At 40.6% G+C, this 21217-nt stretch overlaps 2 protein-coding genes across 2 annotated transcripts in view; one reads left to right on the top strand and one right to left on the bottom strand.

The window, feature by feature from the left end:
* Positions 1-18084, bottom strand: part of ANGPTL2 (angiopoietin like 2) — a 45224-nt gene extending 27140 nt beyond the window's left edge. The window contains exons 1-2 of the mRNA XM_033960780.1: positions 17567-18084; positions 240-1095 (exon numbers count right to left, since the gene is read on the bottom strand). Of these exons, the coding sequence (XP_033816671.1) occupies positions 240-1047 (808 nt within the window). The 5' untranslated portion in view covers positions 1048-1095; positions 17567-18084. The remainder of the gene's footprint in view (positions 1-239; positions 1096-17566) is intronic.
* The window catches only part of RALGPS1 (Ral GEF with PH domain and SH3 binding motif 1), a 643064-nt gene that overhangs the window by 338791 nt on the left and 283056 nt on the right, over positions 1-21217 (top strand).

The raw sequence follows: 21217 nt of genomic DNA, 5'->3' as shown, positions 1-21217 counted from the left end.
CTGGCTGAATATCTCATGTCAGCCCTACGGTGATGTTTTAAGAAGTCTCTAAAACTGAAGCATCCATGGAAAATTTCAAGACAGGTGATCACTGAAGTCTTTCTCAGAGAACACTTATTTTTCTCTTATCAGTGTAAAATGAAATGCAGACTTCTTTAAGTGAGAGGCAGTTTCACAGATAAAAAGTTGTGATTCCTATAGTTAATGGATATTCATAAATTTTACATAGTGGTACTTACCGGATGGTTTATCAGTGAAAGTTGGGCTGTTGGTAACTGCTGGCATGGTGGGTAGAGTAGGTGGTAGGGCCTTTAGATTCTGATCCCCCTGAATTTCATTAGTAGATATTTGGTTGACGAAGCGATTATAGTTTGGGGGAGGAAACATCTTGTTTGATTGCTGGGGAGGCAATGGGATTGGTTTCATAGGTGGTACCCTTTGACAGTACTCTTCCAGCTGTGCAATAACTATGGACTGATTGGTTGCTAATGTGAACAAGTGTTGGTACTTATGCTCAAGATCCTTGTATTTGGTTGTAAGCTGCAGCATCTCAGCTGTTTGGTTTAAGATCTTGTTCTCCAGCTGAGAGAGTTCTAACGCATTGTCTCTCTTTCTGATGATTTCATGCAGGAGCTGCATGTAGAGTTGTGTCACCCTAGAGTTCATATTCCGACTTTCTTTTCGTAAGAGTTTGACCTCATTCACTATCCCACCATCCACTTCCACAATCTGCTGAAGGTTCTCTATCTGCCTTTTCTGTTTTAGTAGTTCATTATTAAGCAGTTCTATTTCTTGCTTGTTCACTCTGCTATCCAATATAGTTTCAGGCTCTTTTGAGTTCACACAAATGGCACCTGTAACTTTTTGTTGGGGTACAATAAAAGTGTAGGTGCACTTATCTTGTGCATCAGTGGCACGCTTGTATCTATTCAAGTAAAGGAATTCGGGATCTTTGCCCTCATCGCTGCTTTCGAATTCTTGTGCCTTGCCAGCCAAAGCTCCTACAACTACAACCAGCAATAAACGTAATGATGCAACTGTCTTCATGATGCTTGTTGGCGTTATTAGGTATCACTTCTGCTGATGAAATTTAATCTATAAAAAATTACACAAACACTATTTTAGCAGCAAGAAACAGAATATATATCTTTTACATGAGAGTCAGAATTTTGTTGCATAAATAACGAGGCTATTTTGGTAATGATCAACATGTTGAATACAATAGAATGCTGACTAGGTCCAGCATAAAAAGATAATGTATGGTTTAGTGCCTCAGTGTCAGTACTATGAACTGTTAAGAGGAGCCTGAGGTTTGTGTTCTGTATTATTTTTCCCACTTGAAGACTACATTCTAAATTGCAACTTAATAGCTATTCTAAATTCGGGGGGTTTTTCCTCCCAGGCCCTGTTAGAACCTCAAGAGAGACCTTATATCTGCCACCACCATATTCTCTTATTTTAACTCATTTTCAACTTGATTTTATAGCAGTTCTATTCCTTGCAAGCTGGTCAGTTGGAGAGGATGCTGTGGAAACCATGTACTCATCACACAAGGAGATGAAAAGTTGTGTTGCGAAGAGGGAGGTTCAATTGCACATAGTTGAACTGAGAAGCATCATGGAAACAGAATTGCAGGAATCTAGCTAAAAACTGATATAATGGAGCAGCATGTTTCACCGAAGGAAGTGAAGGTGGTGAAATATAGATTTTTAAAAGGTTTTTATATATTTTTTTTTCAATTTTGCAGTATTACTTACAATAGGCTTGATACTAACATTTATGCACACAATATGGGCTAGATTCAGTAAATGATGTTCAAAATTTGACATCGAAAAAATCAGCACTGAATGACATTATACAATGAGCATTCTAAGATCAGTACCCTTTATACAATATAGGTGTAGAACCAGAATATGCGCTCAGTTTTGGGCATGAGGAGTTACGCCAACTGAAATGAGGTGTAAATCCCAGCATGCTAATTGGGTGCAGATCCACACCATTCTATAACACTATGCGCTTCTTACGGGAACACTCCAGATCCGCATATGCCCCTCCCACAGCCATGCTCCCTTTACAGATCCACATGGAAACATTTAGGCACTGTTCTATAAATGGACGTGTAAGTGTGTTTTCACACGGGTCTGCCATTTCTGCCCTTTTTCAGCACTTTGCATCCATTAGAACACTTTTATATGTTGGAAATTTAGCACTGAAATAGCACCAAACATTCAGCAACATATATATAGAATTCCTCCATTTGTAAATATGAAGAATACTAAATACTACATATGAAAATGCCAATATGCCACCTAACCACTATTCTGCAAATGACCACTCAACATACATAGCACATATTTACAAAGAGAAAGAGAGGGAGGGGGATGCACAGGAATGGAACATGAAAGAATATAGGCAGGGCTTCCACTTATTCATAAGACCATAAGAATAGCCTTACTGAGTCAGACCAATGATCCATATAGCCCAGTAGCCCATCCTTAGGGTGGCCAATCCAGGTCACTAGTATGGGGAACCCCCCCCCCCCAAAAGTAACAACATTCCATGCTACCAATCCAGGGCAAGCAGTGGCTTCCCCCATGTCTGTCTCAATAACAGACTATAGACTATTCCTTCAGGAAATTTTCCAAACCCTTCTTAAAACCAGCTATGTGGTGCATCAAACCTTAGGGCCTGTTTTACAAAGCCGCGCTAGCGGCTGCTGTGTGGTAACGGCCCCGAAGCCCATAGAGATTTAAAGGGCTTCAGGGCTGTTGCCATGCGGCTTTGTAAAACAGGCTGTTCAGTGCAGTCAGTTGATTGTGAGCTACGATTGAGAGAAGGTGTGTTTTTAAAGAGTGCCATAAATCATGGATTGAATGGCATGAAATATTGTTTCAAACTGCAAAAAAAGTGCTAAAGAAATGCACAAAATTTTAAAATTAGTTTATGGTAATGCTGCAGTGACCATGAAGATGGTTTACAAGTGATTCGATTGATTTCATAATGGTTGTGAATTGGTTGAAGACTAGGAGAGATCGAGACGTCCTTCAGCATCAAAAACCCAAGAGAATGTTGAAAGAGTAAGCAAAATGATTGGATCAATCAGGCGATTGACTATTAAGGCAATTTCTGAGGATCTGAACATCTCTTATGGTTCCATTCAAAACATTTTAACAACAGATTTGAACATGAGGTGAGTGAGTGTGGCCTGAGAAATGGGCAATTGGTTTCATCCATCACGACAATGCTCCGTGTCGTACATCACTTCTGGTACAGCAATTTCTGTCAAATAAAAACATTGTGGTGTGTCCTCATCCACTTTATTCACCAGATAATAATAATAATAATAACTTTATTCTTTTATACCGCCATAGCCAAAAGTTCTAGGCGGTTTAAATTAAAAAGAGCTGGACAATCAGCGAAATACAATAATATAGTAAAAAATACAAATATTTGTAAAATAGAATTTCAATAATAAAACTCTCATTAAGTAATAAACTTATCGAACAAAGTGGTCTTAATTAATTTCCGAAAACAGCATAAGGATAACATAGCTTGCTGAATTCATTTACCTAACCAAGATTGTTGTCTACCAGCTTGAAATGCTAGGGTCCTATCTAAGAAGGTCTTATATCTACACCCATTAATTTTTGAATAAGCAAATAAGTAGAAGTTTCTAGTTTCTCTTGATGGTCTATGCAACACAAAATGAGGAAAAAGGTAAGCTGGAGACAATTCCGATATCAGCGTAAAGCAGATACAGGAAAATTTGAATAATGCTCTTGCCTCCAAAGGCAGCCAATGAAGTAAACGATAATATGGACTAATATGGTCGTTCCTTTTTAAACCAAAAATCAATCTAACAGCTGTATTCTGAATTATCCTTAATTTCCTTAGAATTTTTTGGAGTGCTCCTAAATAGATGATGTTGCAATAGTCTAAAATAGATAAAACTAATGCCTGCACTAATAGTCTGAACGATAAAGGATCAAAATATTTTTTTATGGTTTTTAATTTCCACAATGTAAAAAAGCATTTTTGTACCACTAAGTTCGTGTGTTCTGCTAGTGTTAAATATCGGTCTAGTGTGACTCCCAGAATTTTGATAGATTTAATAATCGGGTAATCATGACCATTAAGATGACGCAATGAGTTTGTTATTTTGTTGTTGGGACTAGCCAAGAAAAGTTTGGTCTTTTTCGTATTGGGTTTCAGTTTGAAATTAATTGTCCACTGTTCTATCTGAGTCATAATAGAAGATATTTGATTTAAAATTTCAGTGGTAAAATTATTTAGAGGGATTAAAATAGAAATGTCATCTGTGTATATATAAAATTTTACATTTAAACTCTGTAATAAATGTCCTAAAGGGGAAATGTAGATGTTGAATAAGGTAGGCGATAGCGGAGAACCTTGAGGCACACCAGATGGGTTGCTCCATGAATGAAAATAGTTACCGTCACAAATCACATCATTCCTGCCCCGATTACACCACTAAACCATCAGGTAATGCAGTTATGATTGATTGATTTTAAAAATTTCTATATGCCAAAGATCTCAGTGGTTTCCAAAGTTACATATATAAAAACATAAAATTACACATACACTAAAGCATTACAATTCAAAATCATTACACATCTGGTTAATAATATAAGAAAATACCCTTTGTAATACCTTTAACAGATACCCATCAGCTGTAATTAAGGGAAAGCAAAACAGTTTCAGAAGCATAATTATCATATAAGTAAGGATCCACAAACAACTTGGTCTTAAGCAGTTTTTTTTTTAATGGAGTGTTCCACACACAGTCTGATTTGACCAGTCAAGTTATTCCAGAAAAACATCCAAGCAATCGTAAACATTTTTTGTTTTTGTAGACATATATTTTATATTCATAGGTGACTGACATATTAACTTTATACTGCTAACTGATCGCAGGGCTTTACCAGGTCTATACATCTCCCAGACACTGGAACCAATATAGCACCGTTTGATACAAAGATTGATGCACCAGAGATAATACTTTAAAGTAAATCCTCTGTTCAACTGGTAACCAGTGCAGATTTTTTAATACAGGGGTAATATGAGATTTTCTAGCTACCCCACTAATCAATCTGGCTGCAGAATTCATCATAACTTGCAGAACTCTTGCAGAATAGTTTATATGGTAAATAGAGTGCTCCAAATAAATACTTTTGATAAAATTTTAGCAGGAATGCAGGTCTGTAAATTTTGGGATGATAAACTCTTAGGAATTCCCCTCTCTGTGGAGTTATGATGTCAGCCACACTTCAAGTGTGATGCAAAGTCAGCCACTATAAAAGCATTGTAGCTTTTAGTTTGTTTTCACTAGTTATGTGGTTCATGTCTGTGAAGCTGTATTGTTTTAAGATAAAATACATTTTTTCTTTATTTGAATGATTATATTCTGGCTTAGATAGTATAGACCTGATTTTCAGCTCAGCTACCTCCTGTGGTCAATGGTGAATCGAGAAATCCAATGCTGGGGCAATATCTATCCAAGTTTATTATAAAATTTGATTTATCGCCTATTCAAAATTCTAAGCGATGTACAATTAAAAGTTACAGAATTGAGGGAAACAACAAAAACTCATACTAAACTAACAATAACTCATACTACTAAACATATTAAAATTCAATAAATACATACAAGGTCAAACATAAGGAAAGTTAGGGAAGAAATACAATTTAAAAAGAAAGAAACAATTAAGGGAAAAAAACACATTGGGAGAAGGGAAAGACAACTCATTATAATATTATAGAAGAATTAAAGGCATAGGCAATTCATTTAATCCATGAATGCATCTTTAAAAAGAAACCCCTTAAGTTTGCTTTTCAATTTTTCCAAAACCCTTTCTTCTCTTAAATAAATTGGAAGGGCATTCCAAGCTTGAGGGGCTGTAACTGAGAAGATAGATTGACGCCGTGTATTAATAACTTTTAAAGAGGGAACGACCAATAAATGTTGGTCATTTGACCTTAGTACTCTGGATGAAGTATATGGAATTAAAACTTTATAAATGAACGCTGGGGTTTCAAGTTTCAAGTTTTCAAGTTTAATCAAATTTGATGAATCGCTTATTACATACTAAGCGAATTACAATAAAATATACGTTGTACAATTTTTAAAAGAGGGAAACAAACAAACTGACAAAACGAACTTACTCAGGTACATACGGGAAAGAGAAAGGGAGGGTAAAAGTTACAAAATTGTTGTTCTTCAGATGAGAAGAAAGGAAAAGCCAGACAGGAAAAAAACACGAGGTTTAGAATAAAAAATTAATAAGAAAAAATTTTGTTTAAAGATTAAAGGAATCTTTAAAGAGAAAAGTTTTTAAGTAGGTTTTGAATATTTTGAGGTCTTTTGTTTCTCTTATGTATAAAGGCAAGGAATTCCAGGTAAGAGGGGCCATTACTGAGAACATATCATGACGTCTGGTTCCGATAATTTTTAAGGAAGGAACCATAAGCAACCCTTGAGTTGTGGAACGAAGAGAACGAGTCGTGTTATGTGGTATTAGTAGTCGGTCGATAAATTGAGGTTGGTTAGTAATATTTTATATGTTATACGTTGATTAATGGGAAGACAGTGCGAGTCTATGAGAAAGGGTGTTACATGGTCATATTTTTTTCCATTATGAATAATTTTTATTGCCGTGTTCTGGATTATTTGTAAGCGTTTTTTTTTTCCTTTTGCGTAATGTTTAACAGTAGCGAATTGCAATAGTCAAGCTTAGCTATAACAAGTGAATGTATTAAGATGTTCAAGGATTTGGGTTCTAGAAATTTGGACATGGAGCGAATCAAACGCAAACGGTAGAAGCAGCATTTAACTATATTACTAATATGTTCTTGATATGAAAATTTGTCGTCAATGATGACCCCAAGTATCTTTAGTGATGGTACTAAAGTGATGGTTGTGTTATCTATTAAGAACGGGGGAGGATTCCAGCGGGCCGCCGCTTTGCGGCGGCGATTCAAAGAAAGAGGAACTCTAAAAAGCACAATAGTTAAAATACAAGTAAGTAAACAGCTGAAAAGACAAAGTAAAAATATAAATTATACTAAACAGTGACTTCTGTGCGCTGGTGCATTCAGGTGCCATGGACTTAAAAGTAAGCAGACATAATTTATACATTATGCGATGAGCAACAGGAAGCCAATGTGTCTTTTCAAGTAGGGGGTTACGTGATCAAATTTTTTAGCTTTCTCAATAAGTTTGATTGAAGCATTCTGAATAATTTGTAAGCATCTAATTTCTTTTTGAGCTAGTCCTTTAAACAAGGCATTACAATAATCGATTTTTGAAATGACCAAAGAGTGAACCAGTATATTTAGAGATTTTGGGCATAAAAATTTGGACATGGAACGAATTTGGCGGAGTCTATAGACAGTGGATTTACAACATGACCAACATGATCATGATAGGTTAATTTATCATCAAAGAAAATCCCGAGAATCCTGATCTTATGAATCAACTTCAGAGCAATGCCTTTAATAGTGATTGGAGAGGAGAGAGTATGATTGTCTTTCCAAGGAAAAAGCTAGACATTTGTTTTATCAATGTTGAGTGCCAATCTATTAGAATCGAACCATTGATGAATCTGTTCGAGTTTTCCATTTATCGCGGATACTTCGAGGGAACTGTTGGGGTCCAAAGGATGTAAGAGTTGAATGTCGTCCGCATAAGCAAATACAGAAAAACCAATAGATTGACACAGGGTCATGAGGGGTGCAAAAAAGATATTAAATAGAAGAGGAGAGAGAATTGATCCCTGCGGAATTCTAGTGGCTGGAATTACATTTCTGGTCTATTTTTAGCTGCAGTAGACATGGCCAGCCTAACTGATATTCATCAGCTGATTGACTAAGTCATAGCAACCAAAGATTGATCTGCTATTTAGGCAGTTCTATCTGGCTGCTCAATTTAGCTTGTCAGGCAATGGATATTAGCACTGACTGAGCTATATAGTCAGTGATAGGGCTACGACTGGAATTTTCAGTGGAAGATAGCTAGCTGTTTCCCACTATATATCAGCAGTTAGTCAGGATAGCACTATTTAATCAGCCAGGAGTCATTCTCAGCTAGCTAAATAGTGCTGAATATCAGGCAGTAGCAGAAGGATGCAGACTTCAAGCTCCGACTGTCCGCAGTGGCCTTCACTGGTTCACATTTGCACAGCCAAACTTGAGGTTTCAGCTTTAGTGTCAGCTTTGGTTTCGGTCAAAATCAGGTAGTGAGTTTCAGCCACTGCTTCACTTTCGACCAAAAGCTTTCAGACGGTTTTGGTGGCGGTTTTGGTGGAAAAAAAAAGTTTTAGTCAGCCTCTAACTTGCCCAAAATAATACATGGCAGAACTGTGATTTGGACCCTGGCTTCCCTGATTCTCACCCTGCTGCTCAACCTACTAGATTATTTCTCCACGCCATGTTCTACATGCAGAAAAGCCCTTTTATAAGATATATGCAACAAGATAGCACATACGATGTGTGATCCAAAAAAATGGTGAATAAGAACATAAGAATTGCTGCTGCTGGGTCAGACCAGTGGTCACGCGGCAGTCCCCAGGTCAAAGACTAGTGCTCTAAATGAGTCCAGCCTCACCTGCGCCATCCAATGGAAAGTTAGGGATCTTCAATACGGGAGACGGCGCGTCAAACCTTAATAACAGTGTTTGATAAGTTTCAACTTGGTCGGTGCAGTCAGTCGATTGTGAGCTACGATTGAGAGAAGGTGTGTTTTATAGTGTGCCGTAAATCATGGATCATGAACAGCATTAAATTTTGTTTCAAACTGCAAAAACGTGCTAAAGAAACACACAAAATGCTAAAATTAGTTTATGGTGATGCTATAGTGACCATGAATCAATACTATAAAGTAATGGCTTCAGTCTTCACTTAGAGTTTCACAACAACCTTTCAAAAAATACTCTAAGATAACATCTTCTCATCCCACCTCTTTCACTACTCATATGCCACAGTCATATCAGCTGTTATGCCAAACACCTCAGAACCACCACCATTCCTCTGTTCGTTACGGTATTATTCACCGGGGAGCTTGCTGTGCAAATCTTCACTGGTCAGAGGCTTTCAGCTTTATCAATTATTGTAACTTTCAATATGAAGTCCTCAATCACTACGCTTGTTTTGACTTTTAAATTTTAAGTTTTAAGTTTTCACTTATCTTGTAATAGTATACGCTTCTTCACGATTTGGCGATTTGTGGTTGGACCCGACATGTTTCGCCTCAGCTTCGTCAGGGATCCATTCATTACCACCGTCATCCAACTCACTCATTCATACTTTTATTTATTCAGGCCTCAATAGCACAACAAATGACACTTATGAAAGAGAACTTACAGAACTGCTTCAGAAAGTGGCAAGAACGACGGGATAAGTGTGTTCAACATGAGGGGGGGGGGGGTAATGGCAGTGTGTCTTTTGCTATAATTATTTTTTTTATTTAAACATTCTCCATAATTTTTGATAACACCTCATATTTAAATGCGCACTGCATGTAGGCATTACTGGAGGAGGAGCGTGTGGCGCAGTGGTTGGATCTACAGCCTCAGCACCCTGGGGTTGTGGGTTCAAACCCCGCGCTGCTCCTTGTGACCCTGGGCAAATCACTCAGTCCTCCATAGCCCCAGGTACGTTAGATAGATTGTGAGCCCACCGGGACAGATAGGGAAAATGCTTGAGTATCTGATTGTAAAAACCGCTTAGATAACCTTGATAGGCGGTATATAAAATCCTAATAAACTTGAAACTTGAAACTGGGTACAAATTTTGGATGGAACAGAGGCAGAGTTGCCATGAACTTGCAGACTTTATAAAATATATCAGTACATTCATAAGGCATATGTACACAATTATGGTGGTGATGTGAGGATTTGAAGACTGTATGTTTGTATGTGAATATATAAAAGAGCCCAAGAGCTAGTCTCGATGGGCGACTATAGCAATGGGCTGGCTGGCCCATTGGTTGCCCATGGTGGCACAGGTTGCAGGTGCTCGGGGGGTTAGTTGGGTAAGGGTAGGGGGGGACAGAGGTAGGTAAGGAGGGACTCAGCTTCCCGCCGGGTGGACAGAAAGGGATTGGCTGCATGAGGGGAAGCAGGGCATGATGGGTGGGGTTATATAAGTTTCATGCCTTCGAGGAACAATGTGCTTCCCTGTCCCTCAGAGGCAACTTTCCCTCCCACCCTCCCCTTTGGATATAGGGTTCGCTTGGGTGATATGGGGGTTTAGGGTTGTCACAGCAGTGGTAATCCCGAGCTACAAGGTTTTGGCTCATTGGAAGATGAGCGGGTATTTGGTAGTCAGCTTAGTTGAGTGGTGATGTCACGGGTCAGGTGACCCTGAAAAGGTGGCATGGAGGTCCATGCCTCCCCCCAGACTCATCAGGGGATAAGCCTTTAAGGGGAAGTGAGCTCAGGTGAGCGAATATGCCTTGAGGTCCATGCCACCCCCTAGGCTCTTGCTGATATAGCGGGGTCAGGGGAATACAACTTTGAGTTTTTGTCAAATTACAATGTTTTATAGCTTGGGAGGTGAAGCAATTGTTTATTGCTTATTGGTTGTCCCAATAAACAAAGCTGCGACCTGGTTATTGCCATCAACAAAGTGTCTGTGATTTATTTGTTGTTGACATTATTGCTGAGGATATATCAGCTTTGATAAGGAAGTACAGCAAGGAGCTTATGGGGGTTGGAGGAGGTTTAGATGGAGTGGAGGGGGCATATGTTATCATATGCTTTATGGCGTTTGCGATTTCTTTGTAAGTGGGTAATTATAAATGTATTAAATAAATTTGAATCAGCTTTGGAGGAGGTGCGAATGTGTGTGCCGGTGTTTACATGCTATTGGTTCTGGTTCTCGGTGCCTCTTATGATAAAGATACATAGATGCTTATGTAGCCTTTATAAAATAGGTTAAAAATAGGCACCTTTTTGGACTCTTCATATAGGCAACTTCATATGATAAATCAGGTATGCATTCTTGATGATGGAAAATTGGTAGAGCAGAGGTGCACTGATTCTTACTGGTAAGTGCATGCACAGATTTACTGCATTCTCAGAGCAGATGTAGCTTGGGGCAGGAACATTCTGGGAGGCTTTTCTGTACAAGGCACATATGCCCACATGTTGCCTTTCCTGCCTAGATGCCCTGTTATAAAATTACCTTCAAAATAGAAGAAACATTTTAGGAATCAGGCCTTTTCTTGTAGACAGTAAATAACCTTATATCTTGTAACTAACAGACAGTATTTTCTATACTAAGTGCCACATGCAATTGAAGCAGCTTCCCCAGTTATTAGTGCTGCCCAATATAGGGAAAACATTTTCGATTTGCTTCACTTTTCCTGCCCAATTGGGTTTGTTTTTTTTAATGTCCTGGCAGGTTAATTTTGTAGTCTTTGCAACCACACCACCACTCTTTGCCCTCGCCAACCCCACGCTGGCACTCTGGTGTAAACAAAATAAAAATACTATTTCTCCTTATGTTAGGTCCTAGCTCTCGCTCACAGTTTAACACCAGCTCTGGCAGGATACACATTTTAAATCTGACATATTGTAATCACAAAATAGAAAATAAAATTATTTTTTTCTACCTTCAACTGTCTTATCCAATATTTGTTTCTTTTCCACTGTCTACCATCTCTCTTTCTCCCTTGTGCCCTGGGTCAAACCTCTCTATTCCCCTCCATGCAGCATCTCTCCCTTCCTCCCCTCCATTATCAAGTGCAACATTTCTTTCTTTCTTCCTAAGCACCATCTCTCCCTGCCCTCTACCCTTTGTCTAACATTTCTCCCTCTCTCTTCTCCATGCATATCTTCCTCTCCTCCACCATATGAAATATTTCTCCATCTCACCCCTTTCTACCACTTTGTTTCATCTCTCCTCCACCCCAATTCTTCCTCTTGCCTTTCTCCCCCCCCCCATGTGCAGCATCTTTCCTCCCCTCCCATCCCCCTGAGCAGCAGCTTTCATCCTCTCCAACCCATCCCCCTGTGCTGCAGCACCCCACCAATCCTACCACTGTGAAACCTGACATACTTCTGAGGTCTCCTAAAATAGCAGCGACAGTACTCTGAACAGGCAGCTTCATGACCTGCCCTGTAGGGCTTCCCTCTGTTGCATCACTGATTACATCATCAGTGATGCAGCAGAGGGAAGGCCCCAGTAATATAATTTATTCTTAAATCTTAAATGGTACAGAAGTATACACAATAAAATGTACAATAGCACAAAAAATATATATAAAACAGATGTGGCCTAGACCCGACATGGGCTGTGTTTTGCTTCTAACAACAACCTCCTTCAGGGGTCCTTGCCACATTTTCTATCAGCATTGAAATCTTTGTAAACACGCATGTATATGATTGATCAGTTTGTCTTTATAATTTTTAGATGTTTTTTGCTTTTAGCAATAGTCTTGGGAAATAATTTGGTGTCATGTCATATGTGGCTTGAAAGAGCGCCTTCTAAGAAGCTCATATCCAAAGATGATACCAAAAAAAAAGAAGGGGCAGAGCAACAAGAGGAGGACATGAAATGAAGAGAAAGAGTTATGGAGCAGGAGAGAATATATAAAAAAAGGAGAGGGAGAAGAGACAGGAGGATGAGAGAGAAGGAAAAGAGACCCAAGCGGAGAGGGAAATGAGTAGGGAAGTGAAAGGAGGGAAAGATGAGAGACAGGGAAGCATGAGAAAGGAGATAACGGGGTAAGAAATAGGAAAACAACAGATGGGGAAATAGGGGCAGCGAAGTAAGAAGGACGAAGGAAGGAATGGAGATGTATGGACATGAACAATTTTAGAGAGAGGAAGTATAGGAAGCAGCATAAAATCTGTTTTACTACTTGGGATCTAGCTAGGTACTTGGGACCTGCGAAGGCCACTGTCAGAAGCAGGATACTGGGCTTGATGGACCTTCGGTCTGTCCCAGTATGGCAATTCTTATGTTCTTAAGCAGAAGAGTATACAGTGTTCCCCCACAAATTCGCAGTTCGCAGTTTCAATCATTTGCGGTATTCTCCGACCGCCTCTTCCTGTACTAAAGTCGGGCTACACCAATCAGGAGCTGTGTGTCAAAGCAGTTCTTGATTGTTGTAGCCCGAATTTAGTACAGGAAGAGGTGGTCAGAGCATACCGCTAGTGATTTCCTTCACTCGCCAGCGCTCCAGCTGCCCTCTCCTGCCTCCCCAAGCAAAAAAACGTTTTTGTGGTTTTTCGATATTTGCGGGGGTTCCTCAATGTCAACAGCAAGTTAACACATAAACGCTTGCACAAATAAATGTTTTTAGTGCCTTACAAAACAGAACATAGCTCTTATACAATCTGGCAGCTTATTCCACATATTTCGTCTCTTCAACCACTAACTGCATTAATGATTCAAATCTTAACTTTCTTCTAGGAATATACACCGACCGAACTTGTTTCAAATACCAAGGTGCTTGGTCATAAAGAACACAATGTACAATCGTCAACACCTTAAACTGAATCGGCCAAACAATTGGCAGCCGGTGCAGTTGTTTTAATACCGGCGTCATCGAAGCATATTAATCTACTACTGTTACCTCTCGGCATTTTGAATTATTTGCAGTGCCTGTAATAGCTCAAGGTGAATTACATCCAGGCGCTTTTTCTATCAAAACGTTGTCCTGGGTATGTTAAATGATGAAATGGTCCCATGATTGTCAGGATGATTTGTTCTGATACTGTTTTTTTAACACTGTGCTAGAACTTGTTTGCAGATTGTATTATCTCCCCACTTTTGTCTTTAAGCCAGCGGGCATACAAAACCCAGAAGATTTTTGCACTGGGAATTGAAGAAACAGGACTACAGCAAAATGTTCCATGATTTCTGGAAACATCTGGCTAATTTAAATGTCTGAATAGTGTGGAAATCTTTAGACATTTTGGTTTTCTGACCACTGGCATTCATTCATTTTAGAATGGCTTTAGTGTGAAACTGGTATTCTCATTTTGAACTATGATGTGCAAAGCAAGGTAGAATAGCATTGATTTGCGAGCTTATGTTTCTAGAATTGGTACTTTGTTTAGTCACTGCAGTAGAGTCTCGGTTAACCGGGACTCACACAACCAACAACAAAAAAAAATCACCAGTGGAAAAAGTCCCCAAACTATCAGCAGCAGCGTCCTGAGCCGCAAATCCTCCCTTCCTCAAGCCTCAAAGCAGCTATGAACCCCGCTCCCTCCTGCCCCGAAGCACCAGCGTGGCAGCGGTCCTGAGCCGCAAAGCCCTCCTCCCTACCTCCCTCAAGCCCCAGAGTGGCAGAAGCAGGCAAACGGTCCCTGAGCCGTGAACTCCCTCGCTCCCTCTCTCATCCTTACCTGAAGCGCAGCGGTCAGCAGGAAGCACATGCTGCTCGCGGCCAACCCCAGCCTTTCCTCTGATGCGTCACTTCCAGAGCATCAGAGGCAAGGCCCTGCCAGGCTGACTGCGAGCAGACTATTTTGAGGCTGCCTCCTGCTGACCACTACGCTTCAGGTAAGAAAGAGAGAGGGAGGAAGGGAGTGAGGGGGTTCATGGCTTAGGACTGCCGCCTGCTTCTGCTACTTTGGGACTTGAGGGAGGGAGAAGGGCATTGCTGCTGTGATGGTGGGGGGGGGGGGAATTGAGAGTGTGTTAGACAAGGTTTCTAGCACACTCTCAATTAATCAGAAAAACAGTTATCCGATATCCACCAAACCCCATGGGTGCCAGATAACTTAGATTCTATTGTGCTTAGACTGCAATGTAAACCGATCAGATATACTACCTTGAAGCAGGTTTCAGAGGCTGGTGAGAATGCTACAGAAGTAACCTAACATTTTAAACATTGAGCTGCCATGTAGTGTCAAAGCTAATAAAATGCAGAGATTGCAGAGATAGTAAGCCCTCCTTTACCCTTTAATTATCTAGTCCACCAATGACAGTTATTCCAGGATGCATAATGTACTGGGACCTAAAGGATGCCCAGCTATTAAAATAATATTTCTTTCAGTATCCCCTGTTTCATAATATACGGATGTCTTCGGATCAGACACAACCTTACCACCCCCCACCCCCTCCCAACACACATTATCACATTTTCTATGTTTGTGCTACTTGCTTTGGGGCACTATATCACCAAAAGTTCAAACTGTCCCTTGAAAGCATATGCTCAGTTGCTGTGTGTAAAGAGCACTGCTATATTTGCCAAGATATGAAATATGCTTCAGCGTCTGGATTTTTTCCTGTTTTGAATTCGCTGCTATTATCTGATACACTGCTTGTTAAGCAAATGTTTCCTATAAGTAGTAGGCTTCCAGCAGTGTGTGGTTATAACTTTTCTCCTATGCATAATACAGTACACTAAAAAGTGATATTCAGTCTGAAACGTGAAACAACCTCTCTTCTGGATTTAGAACCAAAGACAACCTATTAAAAAAAAATACAGTGAAAGGCACTTATGCCATCTAAAGGCCAGCTCTCACTTTTCCTAACCTGCCCCATCATGCAGTGCTGAAGAGATTTCCATAAGGCTGCATTTCTTGTCCTAGGGCATTTCAAACAACTTTCCATTGATTTCATTTGTCCAGAAGCTCATGCTGCTAAAACAGAAATGGCTACATCCTTAAATTTCCGTATTATTGTTTGCTGCTCAGGAGTGGGATAGGAGAGTGGGGATGGTGGGTGGGGGAGGACAGGGGGCGCAATTGGTTACGGAGCGTTCAGTGAGGGGAGGATTCAGTAAGTTCTGCTGAACTTTTGTTTTGAAATGATACCATTCTCTCCCAGGGGACTTCAAAGGATTGCCTCTTCTCTTGTGCATGTCTTTTCTCACTTCCTCATTGCGCACTGCAGAAACAGAACACAGCTTGTTCCTTAGAAGAGGAAAAATAGAACGTTTATTTTTCACTTGGGGACACAGAAAAACTTTTGTCTGTTTGTCTTTGAAACTGGAAGTGAAGTGGGGGCATGCTTTAACATTCCTGGGTGCCTTTTACCTTGGCCAAGCTGAGTGCCAAGGGTTTTCTGGAGTCAATAATAAATGTCATTGCCCTACTTGTGCTGCCCTGAGTAAACCTTTCACAAAGTGCCTCGCCATTCTTTCACTGCAAACCAGTTGCTGGGGAGAAAGGAGCCAGATATGGATTTTATTTATTTATTTGAGTATTTATATACCAGTTATAGCCTAACCCCCTCTTCTACAAAGCCACGCGGTAACGGCCCCGAAGCCCATAGAGATTTAAAGGGCTTTGGGGCTGTTGCCACGTGGCTTTGTAGAAGAGGGGGTAAATGGTTTACATTCAGAACATAAGAAACGCCTTCGCCGGATCAGACCGAGGTCCATCTAGTCCAGCGATCCGCACCCGCGGCGGCCCATTTAAGTACTCCTTTTTGGAGACCCAGAATTACCGTATCCCTCAATATGATATGCAAGAAGGTGTGCATCCAACTTGCGCTTGAATCCCAGTACAGTAGTCTCCTCCACAACCTCCCCGGGGAGTGCATTCCAAGCACCCACCACGCGCTGCGCGAAACAGAACTTCCCGACATTTGTCTTGAACCTACTGCCACTCGGTTTCAGGCATGCTTTCCTGTCTGTCCTGGTGGGCTCACAATCTACCTAATGTACTTGGAGCAATGGAGGATTAGGGACCTACCCAGGGTCACAGCGAGCAGTGTGGGATTTGAACCTAAAACCTCAGGGGACTGAGGCTGTAGTCCTAACCACTACGCCACACCCTCCCCATTTTTATTTATTTATGTTTGTTTCCTATGCATTCAGCATGAATCAAAATGTGTCCATACAGATTGATATAGGTTTGTGCAGCTTTATTTGAAGTGGTACGTGTGGTTCCCATGCTATAACAGAAGTAGACATTGCATAAAGAGACTTAAAAACAGAACTGTCCTAGAAACTTCTCTAACAATAGAATAAGTAGACGGAAGGCTGTTATTCTTCACAATTGTATTTGCCTGGCCTCGCATGGAAGTAAAAGAGTTCAAGCAGGGGCTTTCCGGCTTAATAGCATTTTTCTCTGAGAACAATAGGTACAGATAATTGGACATCCTCTTAACAATTTGTCGAGAATTGAAACAGGATGAATGCCAATGTTGTTGGTAAGAGCCAGTCAGATCATCAACAAAATGTTTTGCACAAATATTAAAACACTAGCGTTCAGTTTACAAGTTTGGTATCCTGTACAAACTCTTTCCATTACCGACACCTGCACTGGTTTATCCTGATGAATAACTTCACGTTATTTGAATGCCACAAGAAAACAAATCACATATTGTGTTTCTTATGTTTACTGTGTAAAACATTTCCATTTTTAAATGAAAAATGGTCACACATCCAATGAATGCTTGCAGTATTATACAATGAGAATTAATCAATAGAGAGAATTAACCTGTAAAAAAAAAAAAAAAAAAAAAAAAGCTATAAAGTCTAAATGACTTACAAAATAATTACTTGTATTAGGACACAGAATAAACTTTGTCAGATATAGCCACACATCCTAATTGCACTTTATTAGATCAACATTCTTACCCGGTTTCCACGGGTTCTGGCCTCTTGTCAATGTGCTTTTTGCCACAGATTAACTGAATGATGTCTCCATGTGAACTGTGACATTTCATTTAAATCATTTCCAAATCTTTGTGCCTTTCTGCTTTGAGAATCACAAATTCAAAGGTTGAAAAGTATCGGACATTTGAGAGAGAGCTCCTCAGAAACTTGAAATCTGTATTTCCTTATTGTTCATGCCTTCAGTTTGCAAAAAATTAAAAATAAAAAAATATATACATATATGTATTTATATACGTGCGTAGGGATCGTAGATGATAAATCCTCAACCCACATCACCATGCTACAGGCTGAAGCAATGGTTTTGCTTTTCCAGAGGAACAGTCTTCCCAGTATTTCAGCTTCAAAGTTTTGAATCCATCATTCCATGAAGGTCGAAACCATCCTTATATAAACTTCAGCTCGCTTTGTGATGGGTTTACATGTTGGAGAGTATTAAAAAAAAAAAAGCTTTTCTTAAGCACGAGGCATATAAGTTAGTTCTGGTTGGATAGTCTGTTCTCTCCTCCCACGTGGGCAAAGGGATACTCCAACAAGATGCAAAAGCAGGGTCTCCTTCCTCTCCTCCTCCTGCAAAACCACAAACACTGCTGGGCTGGTTAAAACAAAACTTTTAACAGTGATGTCACTCCTTTTCTCTTTAGTAGTCAAAGCTAATTTGGCATGCATGGAGTCCGCCTCCCTGGATTCTTTTGGCAGACAGCCCTAGTCACACTTGCTTGTGGACCTCTGATCTGAAAAATCTGAAATGCTTTTAAAGATATCAGTTTATAATAGCAGTTTTACTCAGCAGAGGGTAGGATTTTGACTCTTCTGGTTACGCAACATGTTCTCCTTAGCTCTCTATCTTTTCAGTTACTTTTGCTTAGGGTTTGTTTGATTAAAGCTTAAGTATATTAAATAGTTTGACTCTGGTAGTTATAAATTGGGCAAACGCTACTTGGTTAATTAAGTTTTATCAGCAAGATCTAAGGTTTGTTTGCTTATAAGTAATTTTCTTCCAAATTCATGAACATGTTACAAACAGCATATGTTTTATGGGTGCTGAAAAGTTCTCAGCCCAGTCAAGAAGAGAATGATGTGGCTATGGTTCAATCAATGATCTGAAACAATGTCAAAACGTAGAATTTTGTTTCTGCAATTTGGCCCTTATCGAAGTAAGATAACACTCTTTTCAGCTACGCTGGCAAAATAACACTCAGGATTTAGGAAGTTGGTTGTTTGGGCTGAGAACCTTTCAGACGCCCTCGCAATGCATGAGTTTTCAGGTACTTAGAGAGGATATATTAGGGACAGTTTTCAGCATTGAAGGTAGAAGGTTGATCTGCTGCCTCTGCACCCAGAGATTGTCAGATCAAATCCCAGTGCTACTCCTTATGACCCTGGGCAAGTCACTTAAGGCTAGATTCACGAAGCCCACCGATCGTGTACCGACCCGATTTTCCTCTGACCAGATTCACTAACCTCTGTGCCGATCATCCTCCGAACCATGCACAAATGAGGGGAAACGGCATGCAAAGTGGGAAGGACGCAATTCACTAAACTAAAGAAGGCACATCGACTGGGCTGGCAAGCGTCTAGTGAGGACCAGTCGCTTGAGCAAAAACCCTGCTCTCTGCCCTGACTCTCCTGCTTGCCCTGCCCCGTTCTCTCTGCCCCTGACTTTTGCTGGCCACCCCGCTCTCTGTCCCGACTCTCCTGCTTGACACCCTTCACTGCAGCGCGAGCCTGTGGTTTTAACCCGCTTTAAACCTGCGGGTTAAAACCACGGGCTCGCAAGCAAAAAAAAAAAAAAAAGCACGGACAACAAATGCATGCGCAGACCATCTACAGGCAAAGTAGATGGTCTGTGCATGCGTCAGGATTGCTCTCCAATGATCCATGTTGGTGAGGGGCTTGCCTCCGATCGCCCCCATTTGTATGAGGGTGCATTGTGGATCAGTTGGCCTGCCTCAGATTGCACACGTATCGAGTAGGATCGGTGGGCTTAGTGAATCTAGCCCTTAGTCCTCCAGTGCCCACTGCTTTGAATGTCAGTCCCCATTCCCTATCCCTTCCCTTAAAGCAAGATACAGGCAGTCCCCGGGTTAAGAACAAGTTCCATTTTTTAAAACTATTCTTAAGTTGAATTTGTATGTAGTTCGGAGCCTGTACAGTACACAGTTTATAAAAACATTAAATATTAAAGAAACAGTCCTCAAAATAAAGTACCATAGTTTAAATCAGTGATTCCCAACCCTGTCCTGGAGGAACACCAGGCCAATCGGGTTTTCAGGCTAGCCCTAATGAATTTGCATGAGAGAGATTTGCATATGATGGAAGTGATAGGCATGCAAATTTGTTTCATGCATATTCATTAGGGCTAGCCTGAAAACCCAATTGGCCTGGTGTTCCTCCAGGACAGGGTTGGGAACCACTGGTTTAAATAGAAAGAAAAGATAGAAGGTTAACACTTATGCTCTTCATCCCACCTCTTCCTCTCCACCACCACATCCAACATTTCTCCTTCTAATCTCTCTCTTCCCCATGCATCTGTACCTCATACCTTTCCCACCACCATATCCAATATTTCTCTCTCCCTCCCTATGCCCAGCAATGCACCACTTTCTTCATTTCCCCATGTGCACCATCTCTCTTTCTCTCTCTCTCAGAAAGACACCCATGCCCAACAATTCTCCCTTTCTGTTCCCTCCCCACCTCAACATCTTTTTCCATCACTCTCTCCATTCTTCCATCCTGTGTCCTAAGTTCATGCTCCCCGCCCTCCCTCCCTCTCTCCATTCATGCTCACTTCTTTCTTCCTTCCTGAGAAAGGTGAGGATCAGGGCAGAAGCAAGGGGGCCGGAGTCTGCTTTATAACTTATTTAAATATTGGTGATCACAATTCAAATCTAGCCCTGCATATCAAGTGTGATTATTACTTTACAGACTTTTTCTTGCCAAAAGAGACTGAATCAGTCAATTTCGCAGACATAGCAACTGCCAGTGAGTAACTCTCCCCTAGGCAGAGTGTAAACACAGGCAGCCAAGGATTGAACTGAGTACATATACAATGCATGAATCAAGCACATATTACTTCCATACTGGGCATTCATGGGTGAGATGCTTTCTTGTCATTAATGGCAAACTTGCAAAATGTCCAGCCCTTATCTCCTCTCCTCTGAGCATTGATAAACAGTCCTGTTAAAACACTGCCATCCCAGGGTACCTTCTGTAGGTCGCCAGTCAGCACCAATTTTGTTTGAACCATTCACTGAATCTAGCTCATAACTTACAGCAGTGGTCATGACTGCATCTCAACCAGTCAGAATTTAAGGATATCCACAATAGAGAATGACACGGTGACAAAATTCATCACCGTTCCCGTCCCCGTGGATAACGCGGGAAATAATCCCATGTCATTTTCTAGTGTCTATTTCAACCTCGGTCCTTCCACACCAGCATTCTTCAAAGCAAAGCTTGAGGGTCAGTGGTTGTGGCCATTCATACTCTGATTCTTCCCTCTCTCCTTAAAGAATGACATGAAGATGTTTTCCCGCGGTTATCCGCGGGGACAGGGACGGTGATGAATTCTGTCACCGTGTCATTCTCTAATCCACAATGAATATTCACAAG

The sequence above is a fragment of the Geotrypetes seraphini genome, chromosome 10, assembly GCF_902459505.1.
Source record: "Geotrypetes seraphini chromosome 10, aGeoSer1.1, whole genome shotgun sequence".
In the NCBI taxonomy this organism is placed as follows: Eukaryota; Metazoa; Chordata; class Amphibia; order Gymnophiona; family Dermophiidae; genus Geotrypetes; species Geotrypetes seraphini.
The sequence above is the reverse complement of the archived record's forward strand: the minus strand, read 5'-3'. Positions and strand labels throughout refer to the sequence as shown.